This window comes from Oncorhynchus mykiss, chromosome 7, assembly GCF_013265735.2.
Source record: "Oncorhynchus mykiss isolate Arlee chromosome 7, USDA_OmykA_1.1, whole genome shotgun sequence".
NCBI classification, from domain to species: Eukaryota; Metazoa; Chordata; class Actinopteri; order Salmoniformes; family Salmonidae; genus Oncorhynchus; species Oncorhynchus mykiss.
The window spans coordinates 64,807,465-64,831,887 of record NC_048571.1 but is presented as its reverse complement, the minus strand read 5'-3'; the positions used below and the strand labels follow the sequence as shown (position 1 = coordinate 64,831,887).

The 24,423-nt window shown below is 41.8% G+C and overlaps 2 protein-coding genes across 9 annotated transcripts; one reads left to right on the top strand and one right to left on the bottom strand.

The window, feature by feature from the left end:
• Nucleotides 1–852: 852 nt before the first annotated feature.
• On the bottom strand, nt 853–15,894 carry LOC110528243 (syntaxin-16). 8 transcript variants are annotated; one of them, XM_021610132.2, is made up of 10 exons: nt 15,469–15,894; nt 14,572–14,601; nt 13,668–13,679; nt 13,415–13,522; nt 9,142–9,282; nt 4,795–4,957; nt 4,476–4,564; nt 2,525–2,668; nt 2,285–2,365; nt 853–2,134 (listed from the first exon to the last, which is right to left on the bottom strand). In XM_021610132.2, exons 1-10 carry the CDS (start codon nt 15,598–15,600, stop codon nt 2,033–2,035), a joined length of 1,002 nt encoding a protein of 333 aa, XP_021465807.1. In that variant the 5' UTR covers nt 15,601–15,894; the 3' UTR covers nt 853–2,032. The 8 variants fall into 8 exon arrangements, with proteins under 8 accessions (XP_021465807.1, XP_036839725.1, XP_021465811.1 ...); XM_036983830.1 differs by having other exon boundaries at nt 15,520–15,894; XM_021610136.2 differs by lacking the exon at nt 15,469–15,894 and adding an exon at nt 14,734–15,400.
• Nucleotides 15,895–16,087: 193 nt separating this feature from the next.
• Nucleotides 16,088–17,804, top strand: LOC110528242 (EEF1A lysine methyltransferase 3). Its single transcript, XM_021610130.2, has 3 exons — nt 16,088–16,528; nt 16,696–16,807; nt 17,085–17,804. Exons 1-3 carry the CDS (start codon nt 16,364–16,366, stop codon nt 17,480–17,482), a joined length of 675 nt encoding a protein of 224 aa, XP_021465805.1. The 5' UTR covers nt 16,088–16,363; the 3' UTR covers nt 17,483–17,804.
• The last annotated feature ends 6,619 nt before the right edge of the window (nt 17,805–24,423 follow it).

Genomic DNA, 24,423 nt, shown 5'->3' with positions numbered 1-24,423 from the left:
AGATCTCTGCAGTTCATCCAGAGTGATCATGGGCCTCTTGGCTGCATCTCTGGTCAGTTCTCCTTGTATGAGCTGAAAGTTTAGAGGGACGGCCAGGTCTTGGTAGATTTGCAGTGGTCTGATACTCCTTCCATTTCAATATTATCGCTTGCACAGTGCTCCTTGGGATGTTTAAAGCTTGGGAAATCTTTTTGTATCCAAATCCGGCTTTAAACTTCTTCACAACAGTATCTCGGACCTGCCTGGTGTGTTCCTTGTTCTTCATGATGCTCTCTGCGCTTTTAACGGACCTCTGAGACTATCACAGTGCAGGTGCATTTATACGGAGACTTGATTACACACAGGTGGATTGTATTTATCATCATTAGTCATTTAGGTCAACATTGGATCATTCAGAGATCCTCACTGAACTTCTGCAGAGAGTTTGCTGCACTGAAAGTAAAGGGGCTGAATAATTTTGCACGCCCAATTTTTCAGTTTTTGATTTGTTAAAAAAGTTTGAAATATCCAATAAATGTCGTTCCACTTCATGATTGTGTCCCACTTGTTGTTGATTCTTCACAAAAAAATACAGTTTTATATCTTTATGTTTGAAGCCTGAAATGTGGCAAAAGGTCGCAAAGTTCATGGGGGCCGAATACTTTCGCAAGGCACTGTATATAACTGGACTTGGGCAATGTTTTGGAAATAGCTAATTCTGTCCAAGACATCCCAAATCCCAAATTGTACCCTATTCCCTGGCTATTGGTCCTGGTCAAAAGTAGTACACTATTTAGTGAATAGGGTGCCATTTGGGACTTCACAATGAATTCAGCTTCATCATCAGTAATAAAGACTTGAGCACACTTTGAAATCTATTCAGAATTTAACATGAAATGGGTCACATATCTTTCCAAAAAACAGGACCATTCTTCATAAGAAACTGTAGTGTTGATTTTGTAGAGGAATCGGCAAAGTAATTTCTGAGTGCAAAAGCTTGCAACACATCGTTCATTCCAACACAGGCCACCACAGACACAATTTAGGCTATTCAATACATCTTTGCCATATTAGACAAAATCCTTTGACCTTTTATAGAATTTAAATTAAAAAATAAATAATTTCATAATATACAGCAGACAGTAGTTTGACAGACATGAAACCAATCATCAGTCTTTCGATGTGCAAACTGTGAGAGGTATAAAAGACCAAATAAACTCAACTGATGTATCAGTGATACCGAACAATAGAAAGGGTCGTAAAACAAGAGAAAGCAGTCATGTGATCTAAATGTGCACCATCATGAACGACACTGCTGTTGGTACAGAGACATTCATTTAGGATGGTCTAAATCCGAACGGAACTATTGGTATTCAATCAGTTTCAGCCACTGAGTCACAAAAACCATTGTAATTTCTCCCTCGTTGAAAAAAAGAAACATGAAAAAGCAGAAAACGAAACAAATGCTCAACAAATGAAGTGTATGCAATGACCAGGGTCCGTAAAAGCAATACCACGAGACAAAATGTTCCTCGTTCATAGACATTCAGTATTCATCTGTGCAGTAGCTTAATTGTAGGAATTCTTCTCTTGGAATAACATACATGGAAGAGCAGAGCTTACAACTATAGCTTACACTAAAACTGGACAGATGATGCTAATTCTCACAAGAAAACCACTTACTTTCTCCAAAACCAAGCAAATTATATGGCCATGACAATTAATCAGTAGTCGACCACAAGGGAATTGAATATGTTTTTTCTGTGTTTCTTTGTAGCAGTACCATGACACATGGATATGGTCATGTTCAAGAGGGTATTGGAGCAGACAGTGGGTGTGTGCAGGCATGTTCCAAAGTTAAATAGGAACTCTCCCTGGCTGTCTTCTCTTAGGAATCATGCATTCAACATCTTCATGAGTCATACAATGATTGATGAAGAATGATTCTTCAGATGTTGATTGAAAAGTTGGACAGGTAATCAACATCATTTGAAGTACAGATAAGACCCTCATACAAGCACACACAACATACCAAAAGCAAAGGAATGCATCACTAGAACTTGGTCCCAAATAGAATAAGTATTAGAACGACAACTATAACAGTAAGGATTAAAATGACCAGCATCTTTCGGTTTTTCTTCTGATACTGTTCAGCCTGCAAGAAAACAGAGAAAATGTTATAATTAAGTTTGTGGGCAAAATTACATCTTACCCTTTTTCATGGACATAATCATACATTGGGCTTCGTTTGAACCATTGTGCAACGCACATCTGAAACATCAACAATCTAACATAGTGTCCTCACCTTTTGTAACTGTTTCAACCCCTCTTCTGTTTTGACACACGATTGCTCCACATTGAAGTCAATTCTGTCAAGTACTGTGCCCTGATATTGGATAAAGAATGAAACAAATCAGTTGGGAAAACATACAAAGCCATATCCATGGGCCATACTGACACAGTTTGTTATTGATGTTAATCATCACAAGGTATAAACATGGTGTTGTAATGTTTCCAAACACTGAATAGGGTTTCCCTCACAGACCTGTTCCACCACCAATCCAGCCAGGTCTCGGAAAATCTCATTCAGGTCAGAGATGGACTGGACAATCTGTCTGACCTCTCTCTCACGTTCCTCCACCATCACTGTGTTCTGCTCTACCAGGACCAGCTGGTCACCTGTAAACCCCTAGGAGAGATCAGAAATATGGGCTCACTGAATAAAACTTTGTCTTTGTCCCAAATGGCACCCTTCTGCAGGGGAAAAAAATAGTTTTGTTACAATCTTAATGCTATGAAAATACTTCAGTCGAATAGTGCTGTTCACAGGTAATTTTCCCTGCGGTCCAGTAACCTCTTCATACACCACACAAAGAAAGTTGGAAGTTTACATACATCTTAGCCAAATACGTTTGAACTCAGTTTCACAATTCCTGACATTTAATCAGAGTAAAAATTCCCTGTCTTGGGTCAGTTAGGATCACCACTTTATTGTAAGAATGTGAAATGTCAGAATAATAGTAGAGAGAATGATTTCAGCTTTTATTTCTTTCATCACATTCCCAGTGGGTCAGACATGCACTCAATTAGTAATTGGTAGCACTGCCTTTGAATTGTTCAACTTGGGTCAAACATTTCGGGTAGCCTTCCACAAGCTCCCCACAATAAGTTGGGTGAATTTTGGCCCATTCCTCCTGACAGAGCTGGTGTAACTGAGTCAGATTTGTAGGCCTCCTTGCTCACACACGCTTTTTCAGTTCTGCCCACAAATTTTCTATGGGGTTGAGGTCAAGGCTTTGTGATGGCCACTCCAATAACTTGACTTAGTTGTCCTTAAGCCATTTTGCCACAACTTTGGAAGTATGCTTGGGGTCATTGTCCATTTGGAAGACCCATTTGCGACCAAGCTTAACTTCCTGACTGATGTTACTTCAATATATCCACAATTTTCCCTCCACATGATGCCCTCTATTTTGTGAAGTGCACCAGTTCCTCCTGCAGCAAAGCACCCCCACAACATGATGCTGCCACCCCCGTGCTTTATGGTTGGGATGATGTTCTTCGGCCTGCAAGCCTCCCCCTTTTTCCTCCAAACATAACGATGGTCATTATGGCCAAACAGTTCTATTTTTGTTTCATCAGACCAGAGGACATTTCTCAAAAAAGTACGATCTTTGTCCCCATGTGCAGTTGGAAACTGTAGTCTGCCTTTTTATGGTGGTTTTGAGCGGACTTTCAGGTTATGTAGATATAGGACTAGTTTTACTGTGGATATAGATACTTTTGTACCTGTTTCCTCCAGCATCTTCACAAGGTCCTTTGCTGTTGTTCTGGGATTGATTTGCACTTTTCGCACCAAAGTACATTCATCTCTAGGAGAAAGAACGCCTCTCCTTCCTGAGCGGTAAGACGGCTGCGTGGTCCCATGGTGTTTATACTTGCGTACTATTGTTTGTACAGATGAACTTGGTACCTTCAGGCTTTCGGACGTGGAGGTCTACAACTTTTTTCTGATGTCTTGGCTGATTTCTTTTGATTGTCTCATGATGTCAAGCAAAGAGGCACTGAGTTTGAAGGTAGGCCTTGAAATACATCCACAGGTACACATCCAATTGACTCAAATGATATCAATTAGCCTATCAGAAGCTTCTAAAGCCATGACATAATTTTCTGGAATTTTCCAAGCTGTTTAAAGGCACAGTCAACTTAGTGTATGTAAACTTCTGACCCACTGGAATTGTGAGACGGTGAATTATAAGTGAAATAATCTGTAAACAATTGTTGGAAAAATTACTTGTGTCATGCACAAAGTAGATGTCTTAATGACTTGCCAAAACTATAGTTTGTTAACAAGAAATTTGTGGAGTGGTTGAAAAATTAGTTTTAATGACTCCAAACTAAGTGTATGTAAACTTCTGACTTCAACTGTATGTATAAGCAATAATGCTGATCAGGGAAATGTCAAAATACACTGACAGTGTCAGTTCCAAGCTCACCCTGTCATATAGTGCTATGTCTTCATCCTCCTCCATTAGAGGACCGGAGTCAAAAAAGTGCTTTGATCTCTCCTCGCGATTCTTCATGCCTGTAACAGAAAGCATCAACATTATGACAATAAAAGAGACATATGATGAGGGTGCAGGTGAAACCTAAGACCAGAGAAATGTAGAGTGTGTGTGTGTGTGTTTGGTGTGTGTGTGCACAAGTTCGTGCCAGAAGAGAGAGAAGTGAGGGTTGGGAGATAGCTGAAGAGGTGTAGGAGTAAATACAGTAAGGTGAAATACCACCGTTCAGTTTGAGTGAGTGCTCGCTTACGTTTCAGGTAACTGGACTGTGTGTGTCTGAAGTTGGTGGACAGCTCCTGCAGGCTCCCTGCCAACGAGGACACCACGTTTCTCAGAAGCCTCTCCTCCTGCTCTGTGCAGTGGCCACAGCGAGACTGCAGACCTCTCACCGCACGCTGACACCGGTGAAACATCTACACACAGAGGCAAAAGAGCAAGCACTCAATATATCTTTGCTATATTAGAGAAAAACATTTGACCTTTGTACAATTTAAATTCAAAATAAATAGGCGCGTTTAGATTCATAAAGAGTCAGGTTGAATAAAAAGAAAACAAATGTATTTTCTTTCATCCATAAATGTATAATTATAGTGCAATTTATGCACTATTTTAAGCTATCTGGCATTAGTGTGTAAACCAAAGCTTTAGGGGCTAACTTTACGCACACCAACCACCAAATGCTATTGTGAACGGGCAGAAAAAGTTAATGTCATCCACTGAGCCAAAAAAGACAATGTCAGAGAAATATGAGAAAAGCTGTGAAATGGAAAGTTGAAAATAAAGAGAAAGGAGGGCCAGAAAACTAATGTTTGGGAAAGATTTGGTGAAGTGGTAGAAGAAGACGATAGCAGTGCATATGCTATGTGTCAGGATTCTGAGGAGCTATAAAAATTTGACAGTCACTTGACGGGGACTTTAAATAGGCCTATGGCACGTCAATGCAACTGTAGCCTACTGTTCAAATGGATTAAATAGAAACTTAAATCTGGAAACTGACTGTAGGTCTATAACCCCCCCCCCACATAGACTTAATATTAAATCCTGCAGAATTAAGCATTTCTTGCTGTAAAGTGATTCACCAAATGTACATTTTGACTTGGGAACAGGATTGGATAAATATGATTTGTTTCAGCATCTTAAGATAATGTGAATGAATGCGCAGTTAGGGACTGTCTGTAGAGGTAAAAAGTCGTTTCCACAGCTTTCCATTTCCTTACAACCTGTCAAACGGATGTCATTTGGAAATTTTGCACAGAGAGAGTTATTGCATTTTCTCCCCGGTCGCTAAACGTCTTTGCTCCACGAAAGAAGCAGAATTGACAGAAAACTTTACTGATGTCACCAAGATTGAAGCATTCATTATAATTTATTCTGGTGAGCAAGGGTTTATTTAGTCTTCTAGGGCAACATCTAATGACAGAAGAGAAGCTGCATGTATCTAATTATGAACAAGATCACTGACAAATAGCCTACCAAAATGTCCAAAATTATAAGCAGAAACACATTAAATTAAGCAAGAAAAATTCCTGTCAAAAATAATAATTATAACCGGTCCGCCATCTGACTGTAGCCTACAGAGCATTTTCTATATTTGCGGGTTGGGGTCGGGTGCGGGCCTCAGATTCTCTCTTTACCACATCGCGTGGTTGTTGATAGGTTATTAGCAATTGCGGGCGGGTGAACAAACCGCTGACCCGCGCACCACTAATCTACACAAACCCAAGCAACACATCTAATCTACACAAACCGAAAGCACAGAGAAATACTTACTGAAAAAAAATTGGTTCTTATCCTACTACATAACAAGAATGGCCACAATGGTTAACATTTTACATCAGCAGGCTGCATATACTGTTGGCCCTCATAAAAAGGCACAAACGTAAACACGTAAAAGTCTAAATATTATTAGATCATATTGTCAAACAAAGAGCTCCATTCATAACAACAATTATTAGGCACTCCTTAAAGGCGGTGGCTTTTACAGAATGCCACTTATGAGGTGTCACCAGCTGAGGAAAAAGGTATCTTAGGTGATAATAATAGTAGTGACTCTTCAAAGTTCGTTCAATAGGATTTCTTGTCTAGATTCCCATCTCTGTCACTGTACATGTTCACAGATCCTTTGTTTGTACCCCCCAGGGCAATTGAACTGATTCCAGAGGCTGATCCAAAACACCACCGGAGTAGAAGAGGTATTCGGAGTGGAGTGGACTTCTAGTCCAACTCAGGAGGCGCGCACACTACCCACCGCTATTACTCGCTAATGTTCTGTCTCCGGATAATAAAGTTGACGAGCTCAGGGCAAGGATCTACTTCCAGAGAGACATCAGGGATTGTAACATAGTTTGTTTCAGGGAAACATGTCTCTCTCGAGATATACTGTCCCTGTACGTACAGTCAGTTGGGTTCTTAGTTCATCGCGCAGAAATGAATAAATAGCTCTCATGATTAACTACTCATAGTGTGATTGTGATTACGTACAGAAACGCAACTCCTTTTGTTCAACTGATCTAGAATACCTCACAATCAAATGCCAAGCATATTACCTCAAGACAATTATCTTCGATTAGTCACAGCTATGTATAGTCCCGTTCTAGTCGATACCACGACAGCCCTCAAAGAACTTCACTGGACATTATGCAAAACACATAACCGGAGGCCGCATTTATTGTAGCTGGGGATTTTAACAAGGCAAATTTGAGGAAAACGCAACCAAAGTTCTATCAACACATTGACTGTAGTACTCGCGCTGCTTAAAACACTCGACCACTGCTACTCCAACTTCCGGGATGCCTACAAGGCCCTCCCCTAGGAAAATCTGATCACGACTCCATTTTGCTCATCCCTTCCTATAGGCAGAAACTCAAAACAGGAAGTACTCGTGCTAAGGACTATTCAACGCTGGTCTGACCAATCGGAATCTACGCTTCAAGATTGTTTTGATCACGTGGACTGGGATATGTTCCAGGTAGCCTCAGAATAAACATTGACGAATACGGTGACTGAGTTTATCAGGAAGTGTATAGGAGATTTTGTTCCCACTGTGACTATTAAAACCTACCCTAGCCAAAAACCGTGGATAGATGGCAGCATTCGCGCAAACCACCTTATTTAACCATGGTAAGGTGACTGGGAATATGGCAAAATACAAACAGTGTTGTTATTCCCTCCGTAAAGACGAGTCAAGGATCACATCACCTCTACCTTGTCTAACAACCACTTAAATTTGCTTACCGCCCTAATAGATCCACAGACGATGCCATCGCACTTCCCTATCCCATCTGGCAAAGAGGAATACCTATGTAAGAATGCTGTTCATTAACTATAGCTCAGCATTCAACACCATAGTACCCTCCAAGCTTAACATTAAGCTCAGACCCTGGGTCTGAATCCCGCTCTGTGCAGCTGATTCCTTCCACTTCACTGATCCTCAACACAGGGCCCCACAAGGGTGCCTGCTCAGCCCCCTCCTGTACTCCCTGTTCACCTACGACTGCGTGCCCACGCCTGCCTCCAACTCAATCATCAAGTTTGCAGACAACACAACAGTAGTAGGCCTGATTACCAACAATGACAACCCAGCCTACAGGGGGAGGTGAGGGCCCTGGGAGTGTGGTGCCAGGAAAATAACCTCTCACTCAACATCAACAAAAGCAGCTGATCGTGGACTTCAGGAAACAGCAGAGGGAGTACCCCCCCCATCCACGGGACCGCAGTGGAGAAGGTGGAAGGCTTCAGGTTCCTTGGCGTACACATCACTGACAAATTGAAATGGTCCACCAACACAGACAGTGTGGTGAAGAAGGCGCAACAGCGCCTCTTCAACCTCAGGAGGCTGAAGAAATTTGGCTTGTCACCTAAAACCCTCACTAACATTTACAGATTGAGAGCATCCTAGTCGAGCTGTATCACCGCCTGGTACGGCAACTGCACCATCCGCAACCGCAGGGCTTTCCAGAGGGTGGTGCAGTCTGCACAACGCATCACCGGGGGCAAACGACCTGCCCTACAGTACACCTACAGCGCCCGATGTTACAAGAAGGCCAAAAAGATCATCAAGGACCATAACCACCTGAGCCACTGCCTGTTCATCCCACGATCATCCAGAAGGCGAGGTCAGTACATGTGCATCAAAGCTGGGACTGAGAGACTGAAAAATAGCTTTTTATCTCAAGGCCATCAGACGGTTAAATAGCCATCACTAGCACATTTGAGAGTGCTGCCCTATATACACAGACTTGCCACTTTAATAATGGAACACTAGTCACTAATAATCTTTACATATTTTGCATTACTCATCTCATATGTATACTGTATTCTATTCTACTATATTTATGCCACTCCGACATTGCTTGTCCAAATACTTATGTATTCTTTATTTTAGATGTGTGCATTGTTTGTTGTGAAATTGTTAGATATTTACTGCACTATTGGAGCTAGAAACACAATCATTTCACTACACCCCCAAAAACATCTGTTAAACACATGTATGTGACCAATAAAATTTGATTTGAATAATAAATATTAGTGATTTGAATAATAAATATGATATTCTCTTAAATTGGGTTTCTTGTATGGACTCCTGTCACTGACCAACCTGTGTGATCTCCTGAGTAGTGATCTCTATGGCATGCTCTTCTTCACTGCTGTCATCCAGGGTGGGACGGTTTGTGTGCTTATCATGGAGGGCGGCCAGCTCCTTCATTTTCTGCCGGACCCGTGTGATTTCATACTGAATCTGAAAGCCCACGCAACCACAAGATTAACACAGATGCACGGGAGAACAGGACATGCACTGAAAGCTCCAATAAAAATTACATTTTAAAGAAGACTGACACGGAACCTTGGAATTTGGTACAGGCTAATACTAATAAGCTGATATTTTTGTGAAGTATCTACAGCTCAACAGTTTCATTATGGTGGTGAAACTAGGCATATGTAATAGCCTAAACTTAAAGGATTAGCTCACTATTTTACAACTTGATGTTAGATTGTTCCTCACCCTGAAACTCCATATTTGGTTAGATGTTACTTAAAAAGGTGATTTGGCCATGAATATTATATTTATTTTTTTAACATGCTCACATGTCCCCATCACTACCATTGATTATGGTGGCTAAAGTAAGGTGCAGTTTGTTGTGGCTGTTTAAAGAAAACTAATCCATGGTTCAGTTTCTCCTGACGCATAAACTACTTTCAGGATGAGGGACTATCTAACATCAAGTAGTAAAATTGTAAACTACATGTTTAAAAAGATAGTCCTCAAAGAGGAAAAGAAACTTGGTGGAGAGATCTCTGATGAAGTCTGAAATAGTGGCTTACTTATTAAAGTAAATGGAAGCTCCTCTTGTGCCCGGCTCAGCCTTAGACAGTTTAAGGTACTTCACCGTATCCATTTCAGTAAGGTCATATTCTTAAAAACCTGCTCAAATTGATGGTACATGTGACAGGTGTAAAAGCTTCCTTGGCAAACTTGAGTCACATGTTCTGGTCCTGTCCACATCTGGTAGATTGGTCCACTATATGTAAGACCCTTTCTGAAGCATTGGATATAGAGTTGCAGCCTAGTGCAGAAAGGGCTATTTTTGGAGTACCAAACAATCCTTCCCTGACCAATAGACAGCTAGATGCCACTGCCTTTGTCTCCCTGTTGGCCCACAGACAGATTTCATTGGATTGGAAATACATCAATCCTCCCTTAGCCTCAAAGATTGTACATTTTTCCTCTACCAATGTCTTTACATCGTTATCCTTCATTCACTGTGAATAAAAAAATATTATATACAGTACCAGTCAATAGTTGACACACCGACTCATTCCAGGGTTTTTCTTTATCATCTTCACTATTTTGTCCATTGTAGAATAATAACGAAGACATCAAAACTATGAAACACATATGGAATCATGTAGTAACCAAAAAAAAGTTTGCAACTAATCAAAATATATTTTATATTCTTCAAAGTAGCCACCCTTTGCTTTGATGACAGCTTTGCACACTCCTGGCATTCTCTCAACCAGCTTCATGAGGTAGTCAGCTGGAATGCATTTCAATTAACAGATGTGCCTTGTTAAAAGTTCATTTGTGGAATTTTTATCCTTCTTAATGCGTTTGAGCCAGTTGTGTTGTGACAAGGTAGGGGGGGGGGGTTTATAGAGGATAACCCTATTTGGTAAAATACCAAGTTCATATTATGGCAAGAACAGTTCAAATAAGCAAAGAGAAATGACAGTCCATCATTACTTTAAGACATGAAGGTCAGTCAATGCAGAAAAGTTTTCAAGTGCAGTTGAAAAAAAAAACAAGCGCTACGTAGAAACTGGTACTCATGAGGACCGCCACAGGAAAGGAAGACCCAGAGTTACCTCTGCTGCAGAGGATTAAGTTCATGAGAGTTACCAGCCTCAGAAACTGCATCCCAAATACATGCTTGTGAGTTCAAGTAACAGACATCTCAACATCAACTGTTCAGAGGAGACTGCGTGAATCAGGACTTCATTGTTAATTGCTGCAACAAAAAAAAATACTACTACAGGACACCAATAAGAAGACAGTTACTTGGGCCAAGAAACACAAGCAATGGACATTAGACTGGTGGAACTCTACCCTTTGGTCTGATGAATCCAAATTGGAGATTTGTGGTTCAAACCGCGGTGTCTTCGTGAGATGCAGCGTAGGTGAACGGATGATCTCTGCATGTGTGGTTCCCACTGTGAAGCATGGAGGAGGTGTAATGGTGCTTTGCTCGTGACACCGTCAGTAATTTATTTAGAATTCAAGGCACACTTAACCAGCATGGCTATCACAGCATTCTGCAGCTATAAGCCATCCCATCTGGTTTGCGCTTAGTGGGACTATCATTTGTTTTTCAACAGGACAATGACCCAACACATCTCTAGGCTGTGTACGGGCTATATAACCAAGGAGAGTGACGGAGTGCTGCATCAGAGGACCTGGCCTCCACAATCACCCGAACTCAACCCAATTGAGGTGGTTTGGGAGGAGTTGGACCGCAGAGTGAAGGAAAAGCAGCCAACAAGTAATCAGCATATGTGGGAACTCCTTCAAGACTGTTGGAAAACTATTCCTCATGAAGTTGGTTGACAGAATGCCAAGAGCGTGCCAAAGCTATCATCAGGGCAAAGAGCGGCAACTTTGAAGAATCTCAAAAATATTTAGAATTGTTTAACAATTTTTTGTTAAACTACATGATTCCATAGTTTTGATGTCTACACTATTCTATAATGTAGAAAATAGTAAAAATAAAGAAAAACACTTGAATGAGTAGATGTGTCCAAACTGTTGACTGGTACTGTATCCAGTGCATTTGTTTAAGTATTCAGACCCCTTGACTTTTTCCACATTGTTACATTACAGCCTTATTCTAAAATGGATTAAATCATTTCCCCCCTCAATCTACACATAATATCCCATAATAGACAAAGCAAATTTTTGCAAATGTATTAAAAAATCTAAAACTGAAATATTACATTCACATCAGTATTCAGACCTTTTACTCAGTACTTTGTTGAAGCCCCTTTGGCAGCAATTACAGCATTGAGTCTTCTTGGGTATGATACTATAAGCTTGGCACACCTGTATTTTGGGAGTTTCTCCCATTCTTCTCTGCAGATCCTCTCAAGCTTTGTCAGGTTGGATGGGGATGATCGTCACTGTACAGCTATTCCTCTCCAGAGATGTTCGATCGGGATCAAGTATGGGCTATGGCTGGACCACTCAAGGACATTCAGAGACTTGTCCCGAAGCCACTCCAGCGTTGTCTTGGCTGTGTGCATAAGTTCGTTGTCCTGTTGGAAGGTGAACCGTCGCCTCAGTCTGGGTTCCTGAGCGCTCTAGAGCAGGTTTTCATCAAGGACCTCTGTACTGTTTCGTTCATCTTTGCCTCATTCCTGACTAGTCTCCCAGTCCCTGCCACTAAAAAACATCCCCACAGTATGATGTTGCCACCACCGTGCTTCACCGTAGGGATAATGCCAGGTTTCTTTTCTTCCAGACGTGACGCTTGGCATTCAGGCCAAAGAGTTTAATCTTGGTTTTATCAGACCAGAGAATCTTGTTTCTCATGGTCTGACTCCTTTAGGTGCCTTTTTGCAAACTTCAAGCGGGCTGTCATGTGCCTTTTACTGAAGAGTGGCTTCAGTCTGGCCCTCTACCATTAAGGCCTGATTGGTGGAGTGCTGCAGAGATGGTTCCCATCTCCAGAAAGGAACTCCAGAGCTCTGTCAGAGGGACCATCGGGTTCTGGGTCACCTCCCTGACCAAGGCCCTTCTCCCCCGATTTCTCTAGGAAGAGTCTTGGTGGTTCCAAACTTCTTCCATTTAAGAATGATGGAGGCCACTGTGTTCTTGGGGACCTTCAATGCTGCAGAAATGTTTTGGTACCCTTCCCCAGATCTGTGCCTCGACACCATTCCGTCTCGGAGCTCTACGGAAAATTCCTTCTACCTCATGGCTTGGTTTTCGCTCTGACATACACTGTCAGCTGTGGGACCTCATACAGGTGTGTGCCTTTCTAAATCATGTACAATCAATTGAATTGACCAATTAAGTTGTAGAAACATCTCAAGGATGATCAATTGAAACAAGATGCACCTGAACTCAATTTCGAGTCTCATAGCAAAGGCTCTGAATACTTACGTAAATAAAGTATGTTTTTTTGTTTTTAATTTGCTAACATTTCTAAAAAACATTCTCGCTTCGTCATTATGGGGTATTTTATTTACAATAAGGCTGTAATGCAACAAACTGTGTAAAAAGTGAAAGGTTCTGAATATTTTCCGAATGCACTGTAAAGACAAAATAAAAACTTATCATACTGAAGTACTGTAGAAAGCATGTGATTGGTTCTTACCTCATCGACCCCATCTACCCACTTGGGCGGCAGTCTCTTGGTGACTCCGATGGCAGCTTCTGGGTCCAAACGTATCCCAGAGACCAGGGCCATGCGGTCATCAGCCAACTGATAGGAACATCACAGATAATACACAGCATATCATTTCCCATTTCAAGCAGACTTTCTATACAAAGCATGGTTTATGTTTCCCCAGAAAAATAGGTCCTTGTGACTGATAGTATAGTTTGGATACAAGGAGATTGGACAGTACCTCATCAAGCTCCTAATGTGATTGGCAGACCCCAGCGAAGTCCAATGAGGAGAGAGGGAGAGGTGAGATGAAGTGAGAGAAGTAACAGTAAGTGAGCCCCAGACAAAAAGCAGTGATCAGCTTCATACAGACATTTTTCATGCAATGTCACAGATACCGTTTAAAGAGGGATCATACTAAATGTTCCAAAATTTCAAATTTTGACCAAAGAAATGCAATTTTATATCAATCGAGGTTCTTCAAACATGTAAAATCACCCTTTAAAAAGGTAGGCCTGTCTTTGATAAATCTACGCTAGGCCTAAATACATTGGGTCAGTGAAGTGTGACATGAGAGTGTGTGTGCGAAGGCAAAGAAATAGGGCTAGCCTATGTCCCTGATCTCCAAATGATTAGCCTAAGCACAGAAGCATTTCATATAGGCCTAGAGAAAGGAAAGATGCAGGACAAAGATTCACATTATAAGAGGATTTTGATATGCATGCAGATCACTCAGCATGAGCACCCAGAACACCATGCAAGAGAAATAATGCCATAAAAACAAGGGAGGAGCACCTAAGCTACTTCAGAAACTCAAAACCTAGTAAACACTGGATTTGCTCTTTGATCCAAACAAACATTACTATGCCCCAAAATGCCAGACGACTGATTTGTCATGTAATGAATTTGGCCTAACGCTTCCTCGACTATCCACAATCAGGTGGATGAAAAGAAGGCCTTTCAAAGTCTGGATTTGAGTTCTACTATGAAGCTGCAGAACACAATAACGGTCCCATAGTCAAAACACCTTAGTGCCCAGAAGTAGGAGGGTGGGTGAATGAAAGAGGGACCGAAAGGGAAAACTATGAACTCTTTAGAGTTTTGAAACTAAGCAAAATAAATAGGCTAAGATATTATGGACTTACATAGACAGCATTTGTAAAAGGCCCTGCATCCTGGTCAATAATGAAAAATAGAAAATATATATCAGTGACCAACAGTGCAAACTAGGTATTCTAAATTAGCATATACAAATATCTTAGTAGCAAGTAGGCCTAGGCTATATCAATGTAAAGTTTGTAAAATACCTTAAACAGTTTAACAACCCAACACCAAGCACAGGATCAATTCAATCTAAAACAGAGCAAAGCACCATCTAAAAAGGGTAGGTTTGAGAAAGACATGCAAATCACTAAAAAGCAAAAGGGTACACACTACAAACAAACACCTCATAAAATGCAACACGTCAATTGTTACATTTGACCATCTCTATAACAAAAGACTATCCAACTCATTCCAGCATACACTTATGACTTCTTTATCAAGTACTGAACATTGCCCCTAAAATTTACTTCATGTTCTACCTTACGCCAAACTTTTAATTCGTTTCTTACTTTTGACAAATGCATTGCTTCAATTGACTATCATGCCAAAGGAGAACGCATGCTCTGAGATGATTGGTAATGCAAGTTGAGGCTATCAGTACTCTAAATGCATGCCTCTGTGACATGACTCAGGCCAAGGCAAATGTGCGCATCTAGCTTGACAGCGAACTGTACCTAGTTGTTGCGTTCTAGCTTGACAGCTAACTGTACCTAGTTGTTGCGTTCTAGCTTGACAGCTAAATGCAGCAAGTAGCCAACATCATATTAATGTGTGGTAGATGGCCACAAGCTAGTTAGCGAACGAGGAGACGTAATCAAGCTACGGCTAGTTTAGTAAATGTGGTAGCCATCACACACACACACACACACACACACACACACACACACACACACACACACACACACACACACAATCCTGACGATTAACGTTAGACTCACCGCAGCATTGCTACGTGTACTCAGAGTACGACGGGTGCCGTATGTACTCACTTGCTCAGCCAATATATGACGATTTTGGATTGCATTGTTCCGCATTAATAAGAAGGCATCGGTCAAGCGCCTAGTTGCCATGATTAATTTACACACTTAGGATGTGTAGCTATCAAATAACAACCCGCTGCGCACAGTGACTACAACGACTAGCTAACTATACAATGCAAGGAAAGTTAGCGAGCTAGCCTGTACCGGCTAATCGAAGGGTTATTCCCCTTTCTGTCCTCACAATAACATATCGTTTGGTTTCTATCTTTCGCTTTTATGAAGTACATAAATAAAATATAAAGTTTGACTTCAATGAAACATGTACTGAAGAGAAGGTCGGTGTTCTGTCCTCATCTACGTGGAAAACGTAAATACACAATAAGAGCTTCGTGACCAAACACTTCCCGGTTAACACTTTTAATTTGAATTGGAGACCTCAAAGAGAATATATTTTTAAATCTAAATCTAATCATCATGGATCATATTTTATGTATATTCATATTATGTACTTTTATATTAATAAAATAAATACATAAAAACAAGAAACATTTTATTTTCCGGGTCAATCCCACAAGGTTTCAGTCCACCGATATTTTTGAAGAACAGTTGAAATAATGAAGGTAATCAAGGATGCATGATATATAGTTCTGCATTGCATAGTATTATATTGCAATAAAAGCATTGGCATCTATACAACTGAGATATATATTCGATTTTTAGCGCTACCCCCAACTGTAACTATCAGCGAACAGGAACGTACCCATTGGAATCTCTATTGCGCATGCTTCCTTGAATGTGTAAAGCTAATGGCTAAGGGTAAACTACATTAACAGTCTAACCATTTTTAAAGACAATGGCAGAATATGGAGAGGAAGAGGGATTCATGTTGCCTGTAGACGACGGTTTATTTGCTGATACATTTTCTGATGATAGTGTGTACAAATTCATCGGTCAAGAGTTAAAGATCAGCCAGGTGTTCAGCGCCAACCTCGGCGTAGCAGCGCCAGTGTGGGACGCCGTAAGTTCACTACTAACTCCATTAGTACACACTGGCTACATTTATTCTGCACATGATGAATACAGATTTATTGGTTATGTAGTAGTGCATTTAATACAGTAGTGTTATGCAAGGAATTTAATGAGCTGCCTGTTGTATTTACTGTTTGGTTACTGTTGGTTAAATAGGCGCTTCATCTATGCCGCTATTTCGAGGAAAACTCGCTCAACCTGAAAGGAAAGCGCATCATTGAGTTGGGCGCAGGAACTGGCATTGTTGGCATTTTGGCAGCACGTTTGGGTATGTTGGTTCATTCTTTGTCCGTCCAGTAGAGGTCGGCAATGTCGATTTTCAGCAGCAGCCACTGTTATTTCAATAGCCTAGTTATTATTATTTACTTTAATAGCGTTTATAGAATTTGAATTGCCTTTCCATCACACTGTGTTCTACCCTGTCACACGCACAATAGCCTGCAAATGCACTTTTCAAAGACTTTGAAACACTACAATAAAAATGTAAAACATCACAAAGATAATCATTTATAAAGGTGTATTTACCTAATTTCCCACTGTTACAGGAGCGGATGTGACCTTGACAGACCTCCCCCTTGCTGTCCCTCAACTGCAAAGCAACGTCTCGGCCAACATGCCGTCCTCTGGCTGGCCTTCTGTTGCCCCCTCCGTCCTCCCCCTCTCCTGGGGCCAAGACCAGCACATCTTCCCCATGGACTGGGACCTGGTACTGGGTGCAGACATTGTGTACCTGTCTGAGACTTACCCCCTCCTGCTGGACACACTGGTTCACCTGTGCAAGGACAGGGCAGTGGTGTACCTCTCATCCAAGATGCGAGAAGAGCACGGAACGCCTGGCTTCTATGGAGACACTCTGCCACAGAGGTTCCATGTAAAGCTGGAGCACCGCGACCCCACACAGAACATCAACATCTACAGCGCTACTCTGAGAGGGAAGCAGTGACAGAAATGAGACTGGATAGGACTGGGAGACTGATGAACCGGTAAATAGGTTGAGACTTGGAAGAGAACCACACAACAGTGCCTAACTCTCTGAACCCTCTGGTGTTCCTTCCTCTCCGGAAAAACTTTGTGCAGGAGCTGGATAAGAAAGAATAGGCACCTGACACAAAAGAGCAAAGGCTCCTCACTCTGATTTTAGTGCTCCCAAAAGTGTTATTTTAAACAAAATATAGACCAATAGGTCTATGTTGAATGAAAAGGTCTGTATTCGAGGTCGACCGATTAATCAGAATGGCCGATTAATTAGGGCCGATTTCAAGTTTTCATAACAATCGGAAATCTGTATTTTTATATATACCTTTTATATATATACCTTTTATTTAACTAGGCAAGTCAGTTAACACATTCTTATTTTCAATTACTGCCTTAGAACTGTGGGTTAACTGCCTTGTTCAGGGGCAGAACGACAGATTTTCATTTTGTCAGCTCAGGGGTTCCAATCTTGCAACCGCACAGTTAACTAGTCCAACGCTCTAACCATTGCACTCCATGAGTAATCTGCCTGTTACGCAAATGCAGTACAAGCCAAGGTAAATTGCTAGCTAGCATTAAACTTATCTTATCAAAAACAATCAATCATAATCACTAGTTATAACTACTAATCCAGTTTAGCGGGCAATATTAACCAGGTGAAATTGTGTCATTTCTCTTGCGTTCATTGCACGCAGAGTCAGGGTATATGCACGTAATTATGACATACATTGAAGGTTGTGCAATGTAACAAGAATATTTAGACTTAGGGATGCCACACGTTAGATAAAATACCGAACGGTTTCGTATTTCACTGAAATAATAAACGTTTTGTTTTCTAAATGATAGTTTCCAGATTCGATCATATTAATGACCAAAGGCTCGTATTTCTGTGTGTTATTATGTTATAATTAAGTCTGATTTGATAGAGCTGTCTGACTGAGCAGCAGCAGGCCCGTAATCATTCATTCAAACAGCACTTTCGTGCGTTTTGCCAGCTGCTCTTCGCAAGCACACCGCTGTTTATGACTTCAAGCCTATCAGCCTAATGGCTGGTGTAACCAATGTGAAATGGCTAGCTAGTTAACTGGGTGTGCGCAAATATTGCTTCAAACGTCACTCGCTTTTAGATTTGGAGTAGTTACTCCCCTTGCGCTGCAAGGGCCGCGGCTTTTGTGGAGCGATGGGTAACGATGCTTTGAGTGTGGCTGTTGTCAATGTGTTCCTGGTTCGAGCCCAGGTAGGGGCGAGGAGGGGGACGGAAGCTATACTGTTACACTGGCAATACTATAGTGCCTATAAGAACATCCAATAGTCAAAGGTATATGAAATACAAATGGTTTAGAGAGAAATAGTCCTATAAATACTATATTAACTACAACCTAAAACCTCTTACCTTGGAATATTGAAGTCTCATGTTAAAAGGAACCACCAACTTTCATATGTTTTCATGTTCTGAGCAAGGAACTTAAACGTTAGCTTTTTTACATGGCACATATTTTACATGGCACACATTTTTACATTCATCATGCGTGTAATAATCCTTTGATCAATATTGTAATGATAATGCCCAAGCAAGTTGGACAAAAAGTAACCTGTGGTACAACATTTAAAAAATGCAATGTTATGCATCATTTTCCTATGCCTATAGTGCCTGTAAGAAATTATTAATTGTTCAATTATCAAATTATTGAGAACCAAAACCTTCTGAGAAATAAAGTTAATAAAATGTATACAACTTTCAGCAACAATCTCCTTGTCTGCATTGTCGTTGATATAATAGATGACATGTTGTAATGCTTTTTTCCCCTTAGGTTTGCAATGTCATTCACTTTTAAGCAAATCAACCATGTACATACAATGTGAAGTGTGCCAACCCTCGGTGTCATTTCAGTATTGTACAAGCAAACATGAAAATCAAGGATGACATCTTTGGAAAGATATATTGCATAGTGTCATCCTTAAATCCTCCACCACTGCTGTCCCTAATCCTCAAATCTGACCCCAAAACTATCAGGTTTTAAATCCTCCACCACTGCTGTCCCTAATCCTCAACCTGACCCCAAAACGATCAGGTTTTAAATCCTCCACCACTGCTGTCCCTAATCCTCAATCTGACCCCAAAACTATCAGGTTTTAAATCCTCCACCACTGCTGTCCCTAATCCTCAATCTGACCCCAAAACGATCAGGTTTTAAATCCTCCACCACTGCTGTCCCTAATCCTCAATCTGACCCCAAAACGATCAGGTTTTAAATCCTCCACCACTGCTGTCCCTAATCCTCAATCTGACCCCAAAACTATCAGGTTTTAAATCCTCCACCACTGCTGTCCCTAATCCTCAATCTGACCCCAAAACGATCAGGTTTTAAATCCTCCACCACTGCTGTCCCTAATCCTCAACCTGACCCCAAAACGATCAGGTTTTAAATCCTCCACCACTGCTGTCCCTAATCCTCAATCTGACCCCAAAACTATCAGGTTTTAAATCCTCCACCACTGCTGTCCCTAATCCTCAATCTGACCCCAAAACGATCAGTTTTTAAATCCTCCACCACTGCTGTCCCTAATCCTCAATCTGACCCCAAAACTATCAGGTTTTAAATCCTCCACCACTGCTGTCCCTAATCCTCAATCTGACCCCAAAACGATCAGGTTTTAAATCCTCCACCACTGCTGTCCCTAATCCTCAATCTGACCCCAAAACGATCAGCTTTTAAATCCTCCACCACTGCTGTCCCTAATCCTCAATCTGACCCCAAAACGATCAGGTTTTAAATCCTCCACCACTGCTGTCCCTAATCCTCAATCTTACCCCAAAACTATCCGATTTTAAATCCCAATAAATTCAGGTTATTGCTATTCGTGATCCTTAGGACGTCTCTACCCGTAAATTCATGACAGACAGCCTTTGTTGCCCCAAACAATTAACTTCATCCAAGAAACGCTGAAGTAAGCATTTGGGAGCAGGCATTGTCTTTTTTTAACCTGCGTTAATGTGTCACATTGGTCCGTGTGTATGTACAGACACTGTTTATATTCCCACTTCTCTCATCCTGCTTTCTGTCAGCCCAGGGAATGTGACTGGGTGGGGAATGTTTGTTGCAACCAGGGTGTGCCTCTTAAAATAATTCCACTGTGATGTTTTGAATGGCGGCCCGCTGCCTCACTGAAGATTATTTTTCTGCTAAAGATACTGATGTCACTTTAGATGACCAGTCTGCACCAGATATAGTTGCAGAGCCCATGTGATGTCTCTGTGGAGAACACCAGTGACTTAAAGGTGAAGTCTTTACGAAAGACAGGTAGCGCAAACAAGCTCCCATTCAATCTTTGCCAGGAATCAGGTCAATTTGGTGATGATACTTTTCCCCCACCCATCTCTCAGTGCCTCAACCCACCTCTAAGTAACCTAGATTCTCCCCCACACTCACCTTTAAATGCTACCTCCCCCTCTAATTCAAGACCCTCCTCTTCCTCTCATCACTTGTTGACTTTACCCTCCCAGTTCATTTCATTATCTCCCCTCCCTAAGTCTAACATAGACACCCTGTCTCTCCCTGAAGATCCACCCTCTCCCTCAGATATAAGCTTACCCCTTCACCCTGATTACCCTCCTACTGAACACTCAGACTCCATTTCCCTGTCCCAATTCCCATCTCCCCCTCCCTCAGTCCCGCTCTTCTCCTCCATCTCCCTCGGTCCCACACTCCCCCTCCAGAACCCTCCTCTAGTGCCTGGAGCCTAGAGATACTGGCCGAGGCCTTTACCCCTGTCCTGTCCGTATCCACCACACTTACCACACATAGAGAGGAGCCACAATACCCCAAGTCCCTCTGGGATGCAGTGAAATGTATCCGGAAGGACAAAGCCCCTGGCTCAGAAAATGAGGAAGAGGGACGTGAGCTGTGGGATACAGAAAGTGCTGGTGAGAATGGTGCTGCACTATATGAAGGATTTTATTTGGCCATTGGGGATATGTTGTTCCAGAGTAGTGATAGCCTGAGACAGGGGATGATTTTTAGCTCTGGTGGAAGCTCCCTTGAAGTAGCAAAGGACTGCGAGGTGCAAAGGGATCACGAAAAGGGACACATTTTGATTAACGTCAACACAGGATGATAAACGCAGTGAGAAAGAGCCCAGCAGGCCAGCTGAAGATGACAGCTCTCCTGCAGCAGCACAAACAGCCACGGCTCAGGGGACACGGTCATCATGGGGGCCGAGGGAGAGTTTGACTCTTAGACAGAGACTGAGGAGGAGACAGATTGTGAAGCTGAGATCATCAGTAAGGAGGAGCCTGACACCAACATGAAGCACTGTGTTGCTGAGGGAGCGGAATGGAACGGTACTGTGGGGCTACAGAGATATGTTGAAACAATAACAAGGCGTCCCATCACAGTATTGCTAAAAAGCTGAGAGATGGTCTGGAGAAATGTAACCCTCAAATTCATATACAGAGCCAGGGATGCAAGGACTGACCAGCTATGACATATGGCTTTAAATATGTTTTGAGGCTATACAGTGTGTTTACATTTACTTTGTTTACAAATACTGGAGTAAAACAAGGTTATATTTGGGGTTCTGATGGGGTAAGACAGTCAACCTATGCTTTTGAGGCATTACTAAGTTATATTTTTCAAGAATGAATGGGGACATATAATTAATTTATAAGTCAAATCTGTAGCAAATACAGATTGCACCTTTAAAGGGCATTTTGCAAAACCTCTGCGATTTATTGTATGGCAGGGTGTAGTTATTGCCAAAGCATCTCTCAATGGTCACAATCTCTTTGCTGTGTTTGGGAATAGAGATACTTTTCCATTAATATTTATGATGTGAGATTATTGGCTTAGAGATGTGCATTTAGTATGATGCATTTTTGCGTAATTATGTTTCAATAATTGTGCCGTTTAAAAAAAAAAAAAATACTTAAAAAATGAACCATGATATAGTCTGTGTAATATATAATTTTCAACAGGTCAAGAATTAGTTTATTGTATTGGTCGCCATTTGAAGTATTGATACAGTATGTCCTCTTCATGATTGACATGACACAACAATAAACCACTCATTAGGCCTACTTTTAGCAAGGTATTTCATAAACAATTCATTCATATATCACAGAGATTACATTTCCTTCATGTGGAAATGAGTATAACACACTGGAATTATTCTCATAGAATTTAATGTTGGCTATTTTTTATTGTATAACTATTGAATTTTGAAAAGTATCCTATACAAATCTTCTTTTGATCTGCCTATGTCATGCAAATATTTTCTTACAATACATAGTTTGCTAATTGGCCTGGACCCCTTTTACTGCCGGTCCAGAGACCCGCAGATCCTTCACAAGTGGACTACGGACGTAATCCGCCCGAGGGGTTCTTCAACTGGCTACTACGTCGCGACGTCCCCTGAATGCCCATCTGCTAGCCGTCTGGAGCATATTGGACTGTTAGCTGAAGAGATCCATCGGCCAATTTCTTGGGCCACTATACCTATTTTGCCAATTGGACTGGACCCGTTTACTACACTACTAATCCATCACAACTGGACTACTGACGTAACAGCACGAGGAGGCTCCGCACGAGGAGGCTTAACAGACTTCTTCCGTCGCGACGTCCCTCTAAGGCCCTTCTGCTAGCTTGCTAGCCCTGGCCTGCTAGCTGTCTGAATCGCTGTGTCGCTGTGTCTCCAGCCAGCCTAACTACTCACTGGACTCCTATGATCACATGCCTCTCCCTAATGTCAATATGCCTTGTCCATTGCTGTTCTGGTTAGTGATTATTGTCTTATTTCACTGTAGAGCCTCTAGCCCTGCTCAATATGCCTTAGCTAACCCTTTAATTCCAACTCCCACACATGCGGTGACCTCACCTGGTTTAAATGTTTCTAGAGGCAATATATCTCTCATCATCACTCAATGCCTAGGTTTACCTCTACTGTATTCACATCCTACCATACCTTTGTCTGTACATTATGCATTGGATCTATTCTATCGCGCCCAGAAACCTGCTCCTTTTAGACTCTGTTCTGAACATACTAGACGACCAGTTCTTTTTTCTTTTTTACATTTTTTTTACCCCTTTTTCTCCCCAATTTCGTGGTATCCAATTGTTGTAGTAGCTACTATCTTGTCTCATCGCTACAACTCCCGTACGGGTTCGGGAGAGACGAAGGTTGAAAGTCATGCGTCCTCCGATACACAACCCAACCAGCCGCACTGCTTCTTAACACAGCGCGCATCCAACCCGGAAGCCAGCCGCACCAATGTGTCGGAGGCTACACCGTGCACCTGGCAACCTTGGTTAGCGCGCACTGCGCCCGGCCCGCCACAGGAGTCGCTAACCCGCCACAAGCCCTCCCTAACCCGGACGACGCTAGGCCAATTGTGCGTCGCCCCACGGACCTCCCGGTCGCGGCCGATTATGACAGAGCCTGGGCGCGAACCCAGGGACTCTGATGGCACAGCTGGCGCTGCAGGAGCCTGACACCAACATGAAGCACTGTGTTGCTGAGGGAGCGGAATGGAACGGTACTGTGGGGCTACAGAGATATGTTGAAACAATAACAAGGCGTCCCATCACAGTATTGCTAAAAAGCTGAGAGATGGTCTGGAGAAATGTAACCCTCAAATTCATATACAGAGCCAGGGATGCAAGGACTGACCAGCTATGACATATGGCTTTAAATATGTTTTGAGGCTATACAGTGTGTTTACATTTACTTTGTTTACAAATACTGGAGTAAAACAAGGTTATATTTGGGGTTCTGATGGGGTAAGACAGTCAACCTATGCTTTTGAGGCATTACTAAGTTATATTTTTCAAGAATGAATGGGGACATATAATTAATTTATAAGTCAAATCTGTAGCAAATACAGATTGCACCTTTAAAGGGCATTTTGCAAAA

Bases quoted from the DNA above. Each gene is read 5' to 3' on its own strand.
- LOC110528243 (XM_021610132.2), bottom strand. From the start codon at position 15,600: ATGGCAACTAGGCGCTTGACCGATGCCTTCTTATTAATGCGGAACAAT. The intron at 9,283-13,414 runs GTAAGAACCAAT...GTGGGCTTTCAG, and splicing joins GGGTAGATGGGGTCGATGAG to ATTCAGTATGAAATCACACG. The intron at 2,669-4,475 runs GTGAGCTTGGAA...GATCTCTCCTAG, and splicing joins ACATAGCACTATATGACAGG to GGGTTTACAGGTGACCAGCT.
- LOC110528242 (XM_021610130.2), top strand. From the start codon at position 16,364: ATGGCAGAATATGGAGAGGAAGAGGGATTCATGTTGCCTGTAGACGAC. The intron at 16,529-16,695 runs GTAAGTTCACTA...TTGGTTAAATAG, and splicing joins CAGCGCCAGTGTGGGACGCC to GCGCTTCATCTATGCCGCTA. The intron at 16,808-17,084 runs GTATGTTGGTTC...CCACTGTTACAG, and splicing joins CATTTTGGCAGCACGTTTGG to GAGCGGATGTGACCTTGACA.